Genomic DNA, 18,016 nt, shown 5'->3' on the forward strand with positions numbered 1-18,016 from the left:
TTATTGCTCAGCTGAGTTATTCACAACTCAATATTTTGTATAGATTTTATATTATCAATATTTTATATCCACGGCAATTTTATTAATATTTCTCTCTCTCTGAAGGCATCCAGTTTCATTTCTATTGTCATGTTAATTTACTATTACTTCTCCTTTGACATTTTCACTTGCACACATAGGTACAGATAGAAATGCATGGACATCAGAATTTTACCTCTGATCATACATATATAGTCCTGCTCCATTTTGAAAAAGAACACCCCAGGAGGGCAGACTGAGGGTCTCTTGCCCCCTCTTTTCCTACCATCAACCTCTCAAGAGGATTTTCAGATAACCATGTATTTTGAGTGCCCCCTTGCCGCTTAAGACACTATATGCTTACAAACATCCATGACGTCTTTGAGATTCGAACACTGCCCCATCGGTATGGCAGTCAGCATCCCTAGCCACTATATCATCTGGGTGGCCACTTGCACAGACACAGTCCTTATACGCATGGATTTAAAACAAGGACCTCTATACAGCAGTGGTTTCCAACCTTTTGTACCCGCGCCCCCCTTTTTTTTTAAAAAAAAATTGGTGCGCCCCCCTTTAAAAAACAAATTGTTGCGTCCCGTTAATTTATCTTAAAATCAAATTTCATAAATACTCAACTGATATTATAATTTATTTAATGGGCTACAAAATAATATACAATATTATGTAAAAATATAATACATTTATTATAAGAAATATAATAACAAAACAAAAAAGAATATATAATTAATACTACTACAACATAAAAATTTAATGCGACGGTTGAGCTTGTTTTTCAGCTCAAATTTTCTCAAACCGTGGTATCATTGAAGAAATCGCAGTTCTCAGTTCCTTTTCAATCATTAAGCAAGATCGATACTTTGTTTTTAAGACAGCTACTGCAGAAAAACCAGTTTCACATAGGTAAGATGTTACAAATGGCAAAAAAATTTCTAAAGCTTTGTTTGTCAAATTAGGAAAATCGTGCTTTACTCATAGCCAAAACGTAATGATATTATTTTCATCTCAAAACATCTGCTTAATGTGCTATCACTAGATAAGTCAACTATCATTTCCTGCTCTGCTGTCGTAAGGCCAAAATCATCATATTTTTCAATCACAAATGGGTTTCTAAATCCATTCACATTTGGACATGTCAAGATCTTTAAAGTACAACGAGAATTGCTTCCATAGACTGGTCAAATGATTATTAATAAAAACTTTACTTTCTTCTATTTCATCAGCAAGACAGGTAATTTTAAAAGTGGGAAACATGTCAAAGTTATTATTTTTCAAACTTATTATCCACAGTTTTAATTTTTTCATAAATGCAGTAATCTTGTCTTTCTGCGTAAAAGCATGAATTTGAGCCCCTTGCATTGATTTATTTAAAATACTGAGTCTTTGAAAAACATCAACAAAATACGCAAGTTTTACAAGGAATTTCATGTCATAAAACAAGTGTGCTTCATCTCTATTATTATCACTAAGAAATATGGCGATCTCTTAGCTCAACACCCTTTGAAGTACTTTGGCACGAAAAAGCCAACGTGCCTCAAAATAGTATAGAAGTGATCTATATTCTGAACCCATGTCATCACACAATTTTGTGAAAAACCTTCCTCTTAATGGGCTATTTTTGATAAAATTTACAACTCTTGTAATAACTTCAAATACTGTTAGTAGATCTTCACTCATATCTCTTGAAACAAGTGATTGTCTATGAATCATGCAATGCGTCCAAACTGCACGAGGAGCCACCTTTCGAACTAGTGCCTGTAGACCAGCATTTTTTCCTGCCATAGATGGAGCTCCATCTGTGCATAGTACAACACAGTTCTCCCACAGAATGCCATTTTCATTAAAAAAATTATCAATGATTTTAAAAACTTCCCTTGCTGTAGTATTGCATTCAATAGGTTTACAGAATAACATGTCTTCTCTAACATCAGTTTCCACAACATATCTTACATATGTTATCAAGTGTGCATCCTTAAGAACATCGGTAGCCTCATCTACTTGCAACGCGAAAGAAGATAGTTTTACTTTTTCTATTAATCGATCGCAAAGATCTTCAGATATATCGGATATTCGTCTTCCCACCGTATTATCTGCAAGTAAAATAATTTTAAGTTGATCAGCATATGATTCACCGAGCATCGTTTCTATCATGTCAATAGCTGCAAGTAGCACCAAAGTTTCTCCTATTGAATGGGGTTTTTTGCATTTAGCAATTCTATAAGAAACTTTATATGATGCAAGCAATGCTTTTTGTGTAACAGACATGGTCTTTGAAAACATTTCTTGTTGTTTATTTAAACTCTCTAATTTTCTTTGGAAAAATTCTCTTGTCTTGCCAACGTGATCTGCATGTACTTTTTCAAGATGTCGTTTTAATTTATTTGGTTTCATGCTGTCTGAGGCCAAAGTATTCATACACAGCAAACACAATGGTCGTTCTTGGCCATTAATAACCTTATAGGTAAATCCTAATGATAAGTACATTGGATCATATTTTCTATATTTAGGTTTACTATTTTGCGAAGATGTATTTCCGATAATTTCATAATCTTTTCTTTTGCCCTCTGCTTCTGCTTCATTTAATTTTCTTTTCAAGCCAGTTACGTATTTATCCATCTAAAAGGGGTATTATTTTAAATCAATAACTTTATATTAATTTAAAATACAATACAATTATATCAATATTTTCTTTTAATTTTTTGTCAAAATTAATTGCTGAAATATAAACAACATAAAAATAACTTGCGCTCTTCTTACATAAACGTGAATTTTTCCAATAACAATATTCATATTACTCAATTAAAACGGTTACTGGTAAATTTACGAGAAAGTAAAAAAGCGCTAGTAGTGAAAAAATAGTATATTAACATCGGTCAGGATGTTATTTTATTGTTTCGGATGTTTATAACCCTGGCACTTCGCGCTCGTGCCGAAAAACTACCTCAACATTAAATTAACATTTCCTGGTTAATAAGGTACTATTATAACAGTTATGAAATTTACCTCAATGTTAATTTATTTAGAAGTTACCAAAGTGAAGTGTTTCATTCTATATATCAATGTGGTTATCGCAAGCACTACTAACGAACTAATTCTGTTCACAGAAAACAGAAACAATCAGATGCTTCTGTTTACTGAAGTTTGGCGCGAGTAAGCACGAGAATACCCGGGATGTTGCGAGTGCTTATCATTTGATTCCACGCCCCACCGGTGCTCGGCTCCAAACATGAAAGCGAGATATTTCGTTCCAAGAAGAGTATGGATGGTGTAACAACAAAGTTCAAATGAATAAAGGTAAAAATATCTCTTACCTTTTCGAATCCGGGCGGCGAGTATTCCATCGACATGAAGATCGTCAAAACTGTAAACTAAATTTAAGGCACATCCTTCTATAGAGATTACAATAAAATTATTATTATTATTATATACATATATACAGTCATAATTGATTTACACTTAACATCCATGATAATTAAACGCGCTTTCAGATACAAAGCGGTTCCAATTCTTCTACTGCGTAGCAGTCCGACTGTCTCCTCCTACGCAAATCGAGTCCAAAGTTTTTTACTTAGGAATTAATTCTAAAGTTTGCTAGATGGCGTTGGGAGTTCAGAGTCAAGTTGTAACAGATGGGATGTTTTAGCATTTGTACCCAAAAAATTCACGGCGAGGATTGTGGATTACGTATACTGCTGATTCATTTTTTTGACATCTATTCGACTTTTTTGGTTTGTATTCGAAAATGATATTTTGGAAACAGCTGCATGCCCCCCTTGCAACAGTCTCGCGCCCCACAGGTTGGAAACCACTGGTATACAGAATGGATTGAAAGTTTAGCTTACAATGAGGTAAAGCAAAAAAATTAGCTTTATACAGTAGGATACAATCATAAACCTACTAACAGGCAGCAACAGAAAGGAGGAATGCAAGTGGTAATCAACAGTGTTATCTGAACTTACAACCACATCCTTTGGAAATTATATTTGGATAATTTTTCCCTCTTGATTTTCGTATGATAAAATTAGTAAAAAGGGGGGAATATATGACTAAAAATGGTATTTTAAAGTACTTACCTCTACATTTTGCTACAGGTCGACCAAAATGCACAGAATCCAAGCAAGCACAACACTTAATGCTTCTCATGCATGTTGTTTCATTAAATCTGTGGGGAATTTTATGCTTCATACCAGGAGGTTTTGTAAACTTACTGGCCAGTTCTTGGGATAACAGAACAGGACTATCTACTGAATTAGGAGAGTAGTTTGGAGAAAAAGTCAATGCAGAATGCACCGCTCGGGACATAGGAGAAAGAGGAATTTCACTATTGGAAGCTGCTGTCTTCATGAGGTTGCTAACTGAGAAAGATATTTAAAAATTAGCAAAGAGATATGTCACATTAGTAAATAACAAAACAAGATACCCACGATATATCAGTTTTCAGTTATTCAAAATAATGCATTATTTCTCATTTGATTTCCTTTAATCACACATTGCCTCTATATTTTTTATATAAGAAATATAGATTAGATATATAAATATATAAAAAATAGGTAGTCTCACAACAGGTGACCTACTGCCAGAGAACTATGGTCAAAACAAACAAAAATTACTGTACTAAACCAGACAAAAAGCAGCAATATACAAATAAAATACAAAGATTAGTTACTTTTATTACATTAGTGGATTACTACATTAAATTCTACAACATTACCAGAAAAATGTATTGATGTAATCCTAGAAAGGACCTATTATATCCCTTGGTAAAACAGAAAAACACGATCTAAGGCTGTACTCTTTTTTGATACATTATTCTCAACACTTTACAATTAAAATGCTATGCTTTAGAATAAATAGAAATGAAAGTTTAGGGCTTTATTATTTTTTGAACAACTATTAAACTTCTGTCATTAAAATGCAATGTTTTAGAATAGACAAAATGAAAACTAAAGCTCTATTCATCTTAAATTATTAATAAACTTCTACTACCAACCCCTGTGGCCATATTAAATTTATGTATAGGTATCATCTTGTTGGAATCAATTTTCATTGAACGAACAGTAACACAAAATATGCTAGATTATGAAGCTTGTCAACTTAATCTAAGATTAGTATGTTTTTTTGCTGTGATGGCTGAGAGCAGACATATGACTGAAGCAGTAAAAAAGCTTTCGTGGAAAAGAGTAGAAATATGCAGGCAACGTGTTAAACGTAGGGTTTTTACGATTCTGCAAAATATTTTACACTTTATAACAAATAAAGTAAGCAAGCAATAAACCAGTCTTATACTAAGAAAGAGAATCATTTTTTTAAACGTGTTTCACAATTCATACTCATTTACCAATCTCTTTTGCTTAAGGTGTGGGGTAATTTTGAGAATGTAGTGAATCATCCTGATGTAAGCAAGACCACAGAGGGAGTCAGTCAGGGACAAATCCCGATTTGCACTCATAACCAAATGCAAATAAATACAGGGTAAAGCACCTGTCATAGATATTGTCCAGTAAATCACCTATTGCAAGAACATAAAAAAACATATATAAAATATTAATTTTGAAGATACACAAAATAAAACTTACAGACAAAAATTTAAACTGAATTTAAAGACCTAAAAGCAAATTTAAAGAAGGGGCAGAGAATATGAAGGAAATGTACATAATTGAGAGAATTTGTTCATTCAACTAATTAATTTATATCACATTGCTAGTTTCAGTTACAGTGAAAAAAACTTTTTTTAATTTCCAAATTGTTAACTTTTAATTTTTAAAATAAAGATAAAAATCTTTAGAGATTACCATTTTGTATTACTCAAAACTTTTTGATATGTTTACTAATAATGTATTAGAATTATTCTAATTTGAATGATAGGTTATACAGAGTTTGTTTGCTTGGGGAGTAGTAAACAATGGATATGGAAACAACAAATATGGAGGCATAACTTCAATTACAAATCCCTAAAAAGCTACTACGAAAAATTTATGAATGATTGTATCATATTCAGATTAACAAAAATTATTTGTAAAGTAACGTCTGATGGAAATTTTAATGCGACAAAACCATAGGTTCCAGAAACCGCAACATTGAGTACAAAATATCGAATAAAAAGTAATTACCGAATAATGACGTCATAATCACCAAATAATAATGAGTCAAACAGAAATACTAAATTATTGACATCATGATAAAATTTTTTCCACCTCTAATCTGCATCGAGGTAAAAAAGCAGATGATTCACTCTTCTTTTAAGTTCACGATTCACGTTGTTGTATTTTCTGAGCTTTGTTATTTCACGAAATTATTTAGTGCTGCCTTTTTTTTATCCGGATATTTCGTGGATAAATTAAAAATATTTTTAATTTCAGCCCTTTTTAATACAATTACAGATAAGAAATGCACTCAGGATTTTACTGCTTGCAACGTTGAAAATCGTAAACACGTTGCATTGACGATAATGCAAAAAGTGCAAATTCTGCAAAAGATGGAAACAGGTGCTACTCCTCGGTTTGCAGTAGAATCATATGGAATTGTGACACGATTGTGTATGATATAAGGAAAAATAAAGAAAAGCTGTTGAAATTTTACAGCAACAGTGATTCTAACACCATAAATCCAAAACCATAAATCTTTGCATGAGGCAAAATCGGCAAATCTCGATGCTGTAATACAATGAATAATATAATGAATTTATATATGTAATAATAATTTAACGCATATAATAAGTTATTGCAATAATGTATATAATAATTTAATTAAATGTATCTAATATGCCTTATTTATTTTGCACTTTTAGTCTGAATATTAGAATTTATCTTTCCTGTCCTAAAATCTGCACAACCTCTGGTCCCAAGCTCTGCGGATTTCTAGACTTCTATCGTATTTACATTCTTAAACAAGATACTTACATTATAAACTTTGCATTATTACATTATGCTCAGATCCATGAAAATATGACTTACTTTCTCTCTGTAAAGCCATATTCTCAGCACGTGCTTGACTCAACTGATCTTGAAGTCTGCGACACCTGCTTTTTTCTGTTTCGAGTAGTTTCTCGACATCTCTGTATTGCCCAGGATTTGCTGGTGTGCTATCTTTTTTCCCAAATAGTCGAGAAATATGTGGCTGCGAAGAAAGTCAATAACCAATGTAAGATTTATGATAACTACAGTTTTGTAAAGTACCTGTTTGAAAGAATTCGAATTATCCAAGTTTTGCTTAACCCAAAGTTCCATGTTATCTGAACCCAATGCAATAAATAAGAAAAAGTCATTGAAATAGCCTCACTCAGAATTTAAACAATCTATAGACATGGGTTTTTACCAATAACTCAGACAGTGAAGATACGAACACTATTGTTACCCCCTTTGAGCTTAGTCTCGATTCATGCACACTTTGAGTAAAAAATCAGTTGGTTTTTAGTTTTTGCATTGGAGCTAAAGTATGTGGCTAGTTGTGCAACAGCAAAGCAGTACGAGACATTAGGGGCTGCTTGTTGAATAATGACTGGTAAAAGGAAACGTGTGGTTTTCATCACTAGAAGAAATATTTACTACTATTAACAGACTAGATCATGGTGAAATAATTAAAAAGTGGCTAGTGGATTGGGTATTGACGAAGTGACAGTTGGTGATAGTAGCAGGAAGAGGGAGGAAACTACAAAACTGACAACTCAGCATATATACGTACCTGGAAATGATGCCACAAAGACAAGAAAAATAATGAAAGATAGTGATTATGAACAGGCACCAAAAGCATTGTTTTTATTGATTTCAGCAGATGAGAGAGAAGGGAAGTCCACTATCTGGTACGATATTATAAGCTAAGGCTTTGGACTTTTCCCAGCTTTGTAAAGACGGTGAAGAGGAATTGACCACCAGCTCAAGTTGGCTTGATCCTTGCAATAAATGGTATGGCATGTGACAATTAAACATTGCAGGTGAGATTTTGTCAGCTAACTCAAGTGCAGTGACTTTCTTTATTAACAAGTTGAATATTCAAGAAAGCAAACTGAGATCACAGAAAATTTATAGCTGTTATGAAGTGGGTCTGAATTTCAAAAGTCAAGAAAGATGCTAGTGTAAAAAAATTTAACAGTTAGTTTCTGGCTACCAGTAAAGTAAAGGAAAGGTGACAGTTTTAGCATATAAGAAGCTTAAGCTTTTACTTATAGGAACAGTAAAAAAAATCAAAGGTGTTTAAAAATATGAATGTTAAAAATCTCCCTATAAAGTACACAAACCAAAAAGGTATTTGAATGGATTCAACAATATTCAAACTATTGTTCTACAAAGAGTTTGAATTACACATTCAGCAATTTTTGGATGAAAATTATTTGCCCATTATAAGATATTTCTCCCACTTTCCTAGCGTGGCTTCGTGGTGTAGTGGTTCTGCACGTTGGGCCGGTATTCCAGATGTCCGTGGTTCGATTCCTGGCAAAGGCGTTGCTAATTTTTCATCTCTCTGGCTTTCTCAAAATACCTAATGTCTCTACACCATAACACAATCTTAATTTTGAGGAATGCTCTCAGTCATCCTGATGAATGCCAGTTGGTTAGTGGAAAGATCTGGGCTATTTTTTTTTTAAGGTTACAGCGGATTCAGCATTTGGACAAAAGCATTTTAGAAAACCTAAAATGGATGCAAGCTCTTGAAACATTTATTAAAAGATTTCTTAAAAAAAAAAAAAAAAAAAAAAATGTTGAAAGGCTAAAACGGATTAAGCTGAAATATGACATTTACTGGCTGGGAGAATAGTGGAATGACATGAAAATCTCCCATTCTGAAAAGCTGGAATGATATTTTACTGTATGACAATGACGCAAAGTCAGGAAGCAAACGAAGAAGAATCAGTGGCTATCTAAAACCAGCTACAAGTTACAGAGGCAGTAACGAATGAAGATGTGAATAATTGAATGAAAGATGGTGAACAATTTGAACTGTCTGATGAGACCCTTTTATTAGTCATACAGAATGAAAGCTCTAACGACGAAGACGTGGGAATTGCTTAAACCAAGATCAGTTACATAGATGACTTGAGCACAATAGAAAAGGCACTGCTGTATATGAACAGCAAGACAACATGCTACCAGCCAATATTATGACGTCTACCCAATACAGGCAAGGCAACGATGCAGTACAAACAGAAATCTGTTACTGATTTTTTTAAAAACAGTGATATGTTACAATTTTTTTATTGTTAAAATAGTTCCTGGGGACTAATTCATTTTATAACAAAATTAATGAAAAATAATTCTCAGTCAGAGTTGCTGCTTCAAATTAATTTTATGACACTCTGGATATTAGATTTATAAAGATGCAGTACAAATGGACTCCTTAGTGAAAAGGTGTGCAAAAGCTAGATATAGTTATACAACGCGTGCCGATAAAATGACCAGGCAAATTAAAAGACCAAAGGATAAAATAAAAGAGTGAAAGAATAAATGCATGTTTAGAAAGAGTTAAATATCAGCTCTTGTGTCAAAGTTACTTAAAACTGGTTACTTGTTATTCGCATATCAAAACGCCACAGTTGTTTTCATTTACTGAGAAAATGTACAAAAAAATTTGCTTCAGAATGGAACAACATTATAACTTTAAATTTTGTTACAAATTAGGTAAATTTGCTACTTAAACAAAGATTAAGTTTAACTTAACTTGATTACTCTTCAATTTCAAAGAATGAGAGAAATTTAGAGAAAATTCATTCCTTAATAAAAGCTGACAGTCATATAACATTTTAGTAACTTTCAGACATGCTTGGGATAAGCAAAGAAATTTGTACGTTAATTTTAATTGAAAATCTGAAAATGAGGAAAGTGTGTGCCTGACAGATTGATTTTTTGATATTGACACAACAGCAAAAAGAAAATAGAAAAGCTTGCTGTGAAGATTTGCTGACCACTGCACAAAACAGAAAAACAATTTCTTAAAGCATATCATAGCACAAGCTGAGACCTAGTACTTACAGTATGACCCAGGGAAGGGAGAAAAAAAAGATAAAGTCACATGGAATGGACTGTCTTCTGCAATACAAAAGAAAATACGGATGTTAAAATCAAAGACTAAGGTGATTCCGCAATTCATGATTACAAAGGACTGACAGCTGGTCAAGACCGTCTTGATCAGTTTAAGCCATCTGGACCTATTCATGGCAATACTCCTCCAGTCTACCACATATATATATATATATATATTAATGTCATCCTCAACAGTAACAACCTTTTTAGCAGTAGGGCCACTAACAGAAACGACTTGGTTGCCGAGGGCCAGCAGCGTATGGAAAAAATGGGGAAAGGGTGATCAAAGCAATAAGACTGTTAATTTGCAATTCAGACATGTACACCGCTTTAAAAAAAAAAAAAAAAAAAAAAAAGAGGGACAGTGATCTCTCGTTCTACTGGGGCGATTCACAAAATTCAAATTGCGTTCTTCATGTCTCGAAAGCGCGACTTAGGATATATATTAGATTTATATAAAGCACTATTCTAACATAGGTATTTTGACACAAAAGCGGACTTTTTCTGAAATAACATACCAATATTTTTACATATTTCGATTCTACGACTCAAATTATGCCAGAATACCAAATTTTGTAAAAATCGTGCGAGTAGTTTCTAAAATGTTAGCTCTCAAAATTTTAGTTCCTCAATGTTAATTGAATGTGGCAAATATTTATTAATATCTCTTTTTTTTATTAAACTTTTTTGATTTTTTCTCTCACATTTCGAAATTTACATTTTTGTGTTTTATTTTTTAAATTTCTATTTTTAAATAATTTTTATAAATTTTTCGAAAAGAAATTTGAATTATAACCTATAAAATTTTTACCATCATCTTAAAGTAGGTGTATTTTTAAGCTATCTGCAAAAAATTAGATTTTTTTATTCAAAATTTTCTAAGATATACACGAATTTACATATTTTCGCGTTTTAAAATTTGGCATCTTTTTTTTTTGAGCGATAATAACGCCAAATGTGGTCTATGGATTTTTGTTACAGTGAATTGCCACAGCTATTTTTAAACTTAAATTTCAAGTAAAATTTTACAGAGAATTAATTATATGACATTTTCCCCCTCAAGGATGTGTAATAAATATTTATTAATACTATATGAAAAGCATTTTTTTTTTAAATTATAGATGATATTATTCGGTTTTTTTTTTTTTTTTTTTTTTTTAAATAAGAGTAAATTTTTACCTTTGGCGTTTTACCGTCTGCTACTTTACTTCTGTTTAAAACTGAGAATTTTCGTTTGATGTTTATTTGAATTTTATGACATTAACTGCATAATTTATTTCTAAACAAACTGTTGTTTTTGAAGTGGCTGAAAGAGCGGCTGATACTATCATCCATATTTTTAAAGCACAGTATATTTTTATAGAAACATAAATTTAGAATAATCATTTTTTATAAAAGTCAAATTATGATATAAACATACAACCCTCTAGAGACTGAATTAACGGAAGTTCAATGGTTATGTAGAAATGATCTGCAGCTACTTAATGGCTGGATAAGTCAGCAGATTCTGTGAACAAGTAAGAATAATTAATTATATAAACGACAACAACATTCTGGATTCAATTAACAACAAGGATACGATGTTTATTAAATGAATTTAAGAAGTTTTAAAACATAAAAAATCAACTCCTTTTTTGTCCTAAAATGTATTTTTGTGCGTAGCATATTTTCATTATATCCTTAAAATTCTAATTTAGAATGTAATTGTCAAGAACTGAATCCTAATCATCAGTAATATAATAAGTAATTATTACAGTTATTAATAAATCCTTCTTATAAAGTAAATGCAAATATTTCAAAAAACTTTCTGTCTGAATGCAAACATTTTTCTATGCAAATATTTTTAATTTTATATTAATCAAGATTGCACACCATATTATTTATTTGCACTTCAATTCTTACCGTCAGTTCTAGTAGAATTTACAAATCAATTATATTTAATTAAGGATTGGATTGAATTGGATTGGATTATTTAATTACGGCAAAGCACACGAGGGCTATCTGCCTAAAGGGAGGGATGCCTTCGTGGAGGACTTTCTAAGGGAAACTGGCTCGTATACACATTACACATGAGGGGAGAACACGAAAACGCCCATGCGGCCAGCCCATTTGCGTGATTCTAACCTCGGACTGAACTGCCAGTGTTCATCGTCTTTGCGCTTGGCCGCTGGTGGGCTATTTAATTAAGGAATGACCATCTAAGTTTAGAAACAGCGTACGTAACAACAATTCAATTATTGGCGCCGTATCTTTCATGTTACTCCCGATTGGCAAGCTACATGATTTTTAATGAGTATTCGGGCTTTGCTAGTAACTTCATTTGGAAATCGCGCTTAAACTAGGTTAGTTGCTTATTTGAACATAGAAAGAACATGAGAGCTATTTGATTAAGTTGCTTTCATAGAGAACCTTTGTAAAGAGAACCTAGAAAACTACGAAAACCAACCATGCAGCCTGGGTTAGACTTCGCAACAAACAATTAGTATTTAACAATCTTCAAATGCTAGGCAACTGATGAGGCTCCAATTAAATCTCCAATTTAATATTTTATTTGTAAATATTTAAAATATCGTTGTATTCTTAGACACAAAAAGCAGAATTTAAGTTTTGTTAACTCGTTAGTAAACTACCAAACCGTAGTGCAAATGAATATTCAATTTCTTTTGCAATAATTGTATTCACTTAATATTCTTGGAATATGAGCTAAAGAAGGAACGTTCTCGGAAGATTAAAGAAGTGTTTAAATCCAGTGATATTAGGTTTGTCTTACAAGCTCAGGATCAAAACGATTCTGCAATTGCATGAGTAGTTGAATTAAGCAATGACTTTTAATCTTACGTTATTCAGCCAGAAAACGTATTCCAAATATTTTGTATTGCATGACAATGCATCTTTTCATTATTCAATAACCAGTCGGAGAACTGCTTGTGCTCCGAAAATAAATATGTGTACTCAATCATCCTGCATGTTTTTCAAATTTGTCTTCTTGTGATTTTTTTGTTTCCCAAGAACTAAAGTTGCCTCTCAAAAGAAGGTTCTTTGACATTGAAGAGACAAAAGGAATATGACATCTACTTTTAGAGGCATGTCAAAAACAGATCTCTACAAACCTTCTCTTTCATTACATGTTTTGCAGTAAGACAAAAAGTTGCATCAGCGTAAATTCTATAATCTATTTTTATTACACTCTGATTACTTTATTAACATACAGTGAATATATACTAAATCTTTTACTTCAGATTAAGTAATTCGGAATTTTTGACGGAATTGTTGTCAGAACTAGGACTTAGAAGATAAGTCAAATTAAATATTTCGATAACCCAATAAATTCACGGTCGAAATTTCAATATTTTATTTTCGGAGGGAGGGGAAATTTTTTAAGTTTTGGTCCATTATACTAAGTATATTTGCTTCGATTCTTTATTTTTCCATAAAAGCGAAACTTTTACGCATGGTATACATATAGCGCATAGCTTCAAATTAAAATTTAATAATATACAGAGTGGTTATAATTAAAGTTCCACATTTAAACAGTCATAAAAGGAAAACTACTGGATCAAATGTTATCAAACTTGGAAATCGTGTATAGGAGGTCATGGGATTTTATTTTTCGCGAAAAAAAGGAAGTTTGAAACCTCACCACCAGGGGGGAAATGGCGATGTATGCAATATTGTTAAAAGAAATATGGGTCGGAATCTAACTTAACCTTTTGTTACACGGGTTTAATATGTTGTATACCCTAAAGAAACTTTCAAGTAGGCAAATTACCATTTAAAGGCATTAAATTCGATAAATGTCGAGTGTGCCATCCCTGTAAGTGAGAAATTCGTCCGTGAAAACCGCGAATTAGCGATTAGAAAACGTGAGATCGCAAATCACTCTCACAAGTGCGTACAATCTGGAAATCGTTTCCTTACAGATCGCTAATTTGTAATTTTTTAAGCCTGAATTCGGCACTAAAACATGAAGATACGGATTCAAAACGCTTTTAACCGATTTGAGCCAAAGAAATTCCTCATGTTATCTATCTAGTTCCATTGCATTCTCCTACTGCATTTGATTGCATAGCAGTCATTCCACACCGTTTACTGTTGAATGACAGCTAGTTTTATAACTGAACCATTTTTCTCTGAAGAGCAGTTGACAGCTGGACCACTGCGATTGCAGCTCAATTAGAGTCAATATTAAAATGTTTTGTGATACATGAACTGCAGTAACGTGGCATTTTAGATACTACAATTTTTATGCAGGGCTGCGCCCGACCTCACGAGTGTCGCACAGTTACTTAGGCAACATTTCACGAATGAACGTCTTATAAGCCAACACTTCTCCTCTTCCCACCAGACCTCAATCTCTGTGACTTTTGTCTAAGGGGTTATCTCAAAAGCACTGTTTATGGTGATAATCTAAACAATTTGGCAGAAATGAAAAATGTGATACACTGATAGCATTCCTCCCGATAAGCTAAGAGCTGGTGTTGAGAATGCTGTAACAGGATTTAACTTGCTTTAGGAAAATGCTGGACGCTACATTGAACATGCTTTGTAACACGTTTCGGAAAATATTAAACACATTTTAAACAGATGTTTTCGTGTCTTATTTCATTTAACAATATTGTATACAGTGCCATTTTTCCCCTGGTGGTGAGTTTTTTAACTCTTTTTTTTCCGCAGAAAATAATATCCCATAACCTCCTTTACATGATTCCCAAGTTTGATAACTTTTGGTCCGGTAGTTTTCCTTTTATGACCATTTCGAATTGAAACTTTAATTATAACCACCATGTAAATTAAACTTTAAAAGTTTGACAGTTTGGTTAGAGTCCCAGCTTTAAAAATATATATATAAATATAACCTTTTATATTAATCCTCTTAGAAAGAATGTTTTAAGAAGCTAATTTTTCTCTCGCGTTATAGATTGTATAAAAAAAACATGATCTTTAGTATGATTTAGATTGTTTCAGCCAATATAAGAATCGGGTCACTCGGTGGTACAGAACAAACCCTGCTGGACTGTTCTATTTCTTTGTCCTTTAGCAAAAATCTTTTAATTAAAATATTTATCTTTTGGACTTCGCTTTAAATTTTATTTATAGTTAAAATGACTAGAATGTGAAAAGCTGTCTTCAGCTGAAACGCAATTCATGTAACTGATATTTAAAAAAATTGACAAGAATGCAAAATTTATGGAAGTCTAGCAATCTAAAAATCTTAATTTTCTTGTGTGAGCACTGAAAATAACTGTAGAAGGAAAGAAGAAAATTAGGGAGAAAAGTAAGCGAAAATTTGCAGGGAAATTTGGCTGTCAGACATACCAAGATGTTTCAAAAAGTTGGACGCTTTTGAATATACTTTCAGGATACTTCAAAGAATTTAGGCGTTCAAAGAGAAAACACTTGGACGTGTACACCAGCAAATACCATCAATTGAGCTTGTGTTAGCAGAAAAGACAAAAACGATACCATTGCAAATTAAAGTGAGGAGCGACTGGTTTTAGACTATACGGTTGTATAAATTTAAATTACGTTATAGAACATCATATCGTATCATAAATGGAGAATCTCATGATTTTCTCAGTCGAATTATTTGAAGATTCAGGAGTTTATCCAGTATTGTATGTGGATGTCACCTAAAGGCGTTTTTTTCCCTCCTGATAAAACAGCGGCCGAGCGGTAAAGTCTCTGAACACTGGTAGTTCGGTCCGAGGTTCGAATCCCGCGAACGGGCTGGTTGCATGGGCGTTTTCGTGGTTTTCCCCATGTGTAACGTGTATGCGAGCTAATTTCCTTTAGAAAGTCCTCCACGAAGGCATCCTTTCCCTTAGGCAGATAGCCTTAGTGTGCTTTGTCATAATTAAATAAACCAAAACCTCTTGATGAAACCAGTCTTTCCTTTCATCTCATGCCTTCAAAATGTTTAACCTCTAAAGACTGATAAAGGTTCTGACGAAATACTTCGTGAAGAACTTTCTAAGGGAAACCAGCTGGCATACACAGTACACATGGGAAAATTCACGAAAATTCCCATGCAACGAGCCCGTTTACCAGGATTCGAACCCCGGAGTGAACTACCAGTGTTCGGCGACTTTACCGCTCGGCCGTTTGTGGGCCTTTATGAAATGGAAGGCGATAACTTTATTTAAAATGATTGTCAGAAATATCAAGATATTTCGAAAAGTTGGTTACTTTTTAATATACTTGCAGAATGCCTAAAGAAAAAAGAGCAAGAATAAAGTAGAATGCCTGAAGAAAAAGAGGAGAAAAATAAATTTTTGCGTAAAATTTAGTATTAGTATTTTTTTAATTTAAAAACTTTTAATCTTATGATATTTGATTCTTGCGATTTCAGAAATAAAATATATGACTAAAATATGAATAACATTTTAAGAAACTAAATGTAGGATAAAATTGTGTAAAGCAATGGGCACAATGATAAAACTGTTTAAAGCAGTGTATGCAAGTCATCCTAAGTTAAAATGTCGGTTATACATCTCTCTTATTTATATATATCTTTTCTGAGCGGAACATTGAAAGGCGTGTTAACTGTGCTTTACTGTATTTTCTCTTTTAATATATGCAGTATTCAAATGCATCGTAGTTTGGGTTGCAAAGTATTCTTCTGAAAGAAACGCAATTCAAATAAATAAAATCAAATTCTGGAAAATTTATATTAATAAATATATTTAAAATGCTCAGTTTGAAGGAATAAATAGAAAATTTTAAAACAATTATCTGAGGAGACAATGCAACACAAACAATTAAAATAAAAATATAAAAATTTTAAAATTACCTAAAATAATAACTATGACAAAATATATATATAAAGAAAACTATTTGAAAAAAATAAACGCTGCACCTTTATTTACGCAGTTCAAATAGGTAAATAGAAATTTTTAAAACAGTTATTTGAAAAAAACATGCAACTTAAGCAATTAAAATGAAATTCGAAAAAGAAAAAGTTACTTAAAATAATAAGTTATAATTAAAAATATAATATAAAGAATATCATTTGGAAAAAAGGAACAATGGTGACTTTTTTTCCTCTTTCGGGAAAGGAAACTAGGTTGCCATATATTAAGAAGTTCGCAAAGTGAACTACTCTTGGCGCAAACTAAACAAAAAGTGCCAACATAAATTTCTGAAATTTCTCCGTAAATTTCGCGCCAAATTTTACAAAATTTAATATTTAGGCGTAATTTGAGTCGTAGAACTGAAATATGTAAAAAAAATTGGTATGTTATTTCAGAAAAAGTCCGATTTTGTATCAAAACATCTATGTTAGAATAGTGTTATATATAAATCTAACATATATCCTAAGTCGCGCTTTCGAGACATGAAGAACGCAATTTGAATTTTGTCAATCGGCCCAGTAGAACGGGAGATATAGCACTGTCCTTTTTTTTTTTTTTTTTTTTTTTTTTTTTTTTTTTTTTTTTTTTAAAGCAGTGTACCATATCAAATTTAAATTGATTTGGTGACTATTATGTATGTATGTAAGCAAAGAGAGATGAGGTTTCCCTTTTCCCTTGCATGTGCTACTGGGACCAAAACACCCAGTTCAGCTTCCACCCCCCCCAAAAAATACAATTTATGCTTGTGCATGATAATTTAATACTTGTATACAAATATTTTAATAAAAATGTGTACAAATTAGCTATACTTAAATACATTAGTGTGATGCTCGAGTCTTAATTTTACCAACATTTTTTGATATATTTGGTTGAAAGGTAATTGTTGATATTTTTAAGACAGATTGCAAGTGCTGATCCGTAAGTTTATTTCTTAATTTTGACTTATTTAGATTCATAAGATAAAATGTTTGTTCACATATATAAGTACAACCAAACATGGTAGCACATCTGCTTGCATTATGTTTTAAGTACAAAAATTTGGCAGGTATAGAGTTCTATAAAAGTCCAGAATATTTAAATCACAGAATCTGGATTTGCATAAGTTAGAATTTTGTA

The 18,016-nt window shown here is 32.3% G+C and overlaps 1 protein-coding gene across 6 annotated transcripts in view; it reads right to left on the reverse strand.

Annotated features, from left to right (window-relative positions):
- LOC118202431 (citron Rho-interacting kinase-like) overlaps nucleotides 1-18,016 on the reverse strand; it is a 284,352-nt gene that overhangs the window by 72,680 nt on the left and 193,656 nt on the right. For all 6 annotated transcript variants that reach the window (XM_085818648.1, XM_085818656.1, XM_085818639.1 and 3 more), the window contains 2 exons: nucleotides 6,990-7,152; nucleotides 4,110-4,391 (listed from right to left, as the gene is read on the reverse strand). In XM_085818648.1, coding sequence (XP_085674774.1) covers nucleotides 4,110-4,391; nucleotides 6,990-7,152 — 445 coding nt within the window. The remainder of the gene's footprint in view (nucleotides 1-4,109; nucleotides 4,392-6,989; nucleotides 7,153-18,016) is intronic.

The sequence above is a fragment of the Stegodyphus dumicola genome, chromosome 1, assembly GCF_044657685.1.
Source record: "Stegodyphus dumicola isolate Sdum_Otavi_A_Nest chromosome 1, ASM4465768v1".
Taxonomy (NCBI): Eukaryota; Metazoa; Arthropoda; class Arachnida; order Araneae; family Eresidae; genus Stegodyphus; species Stegodyphus dumicola.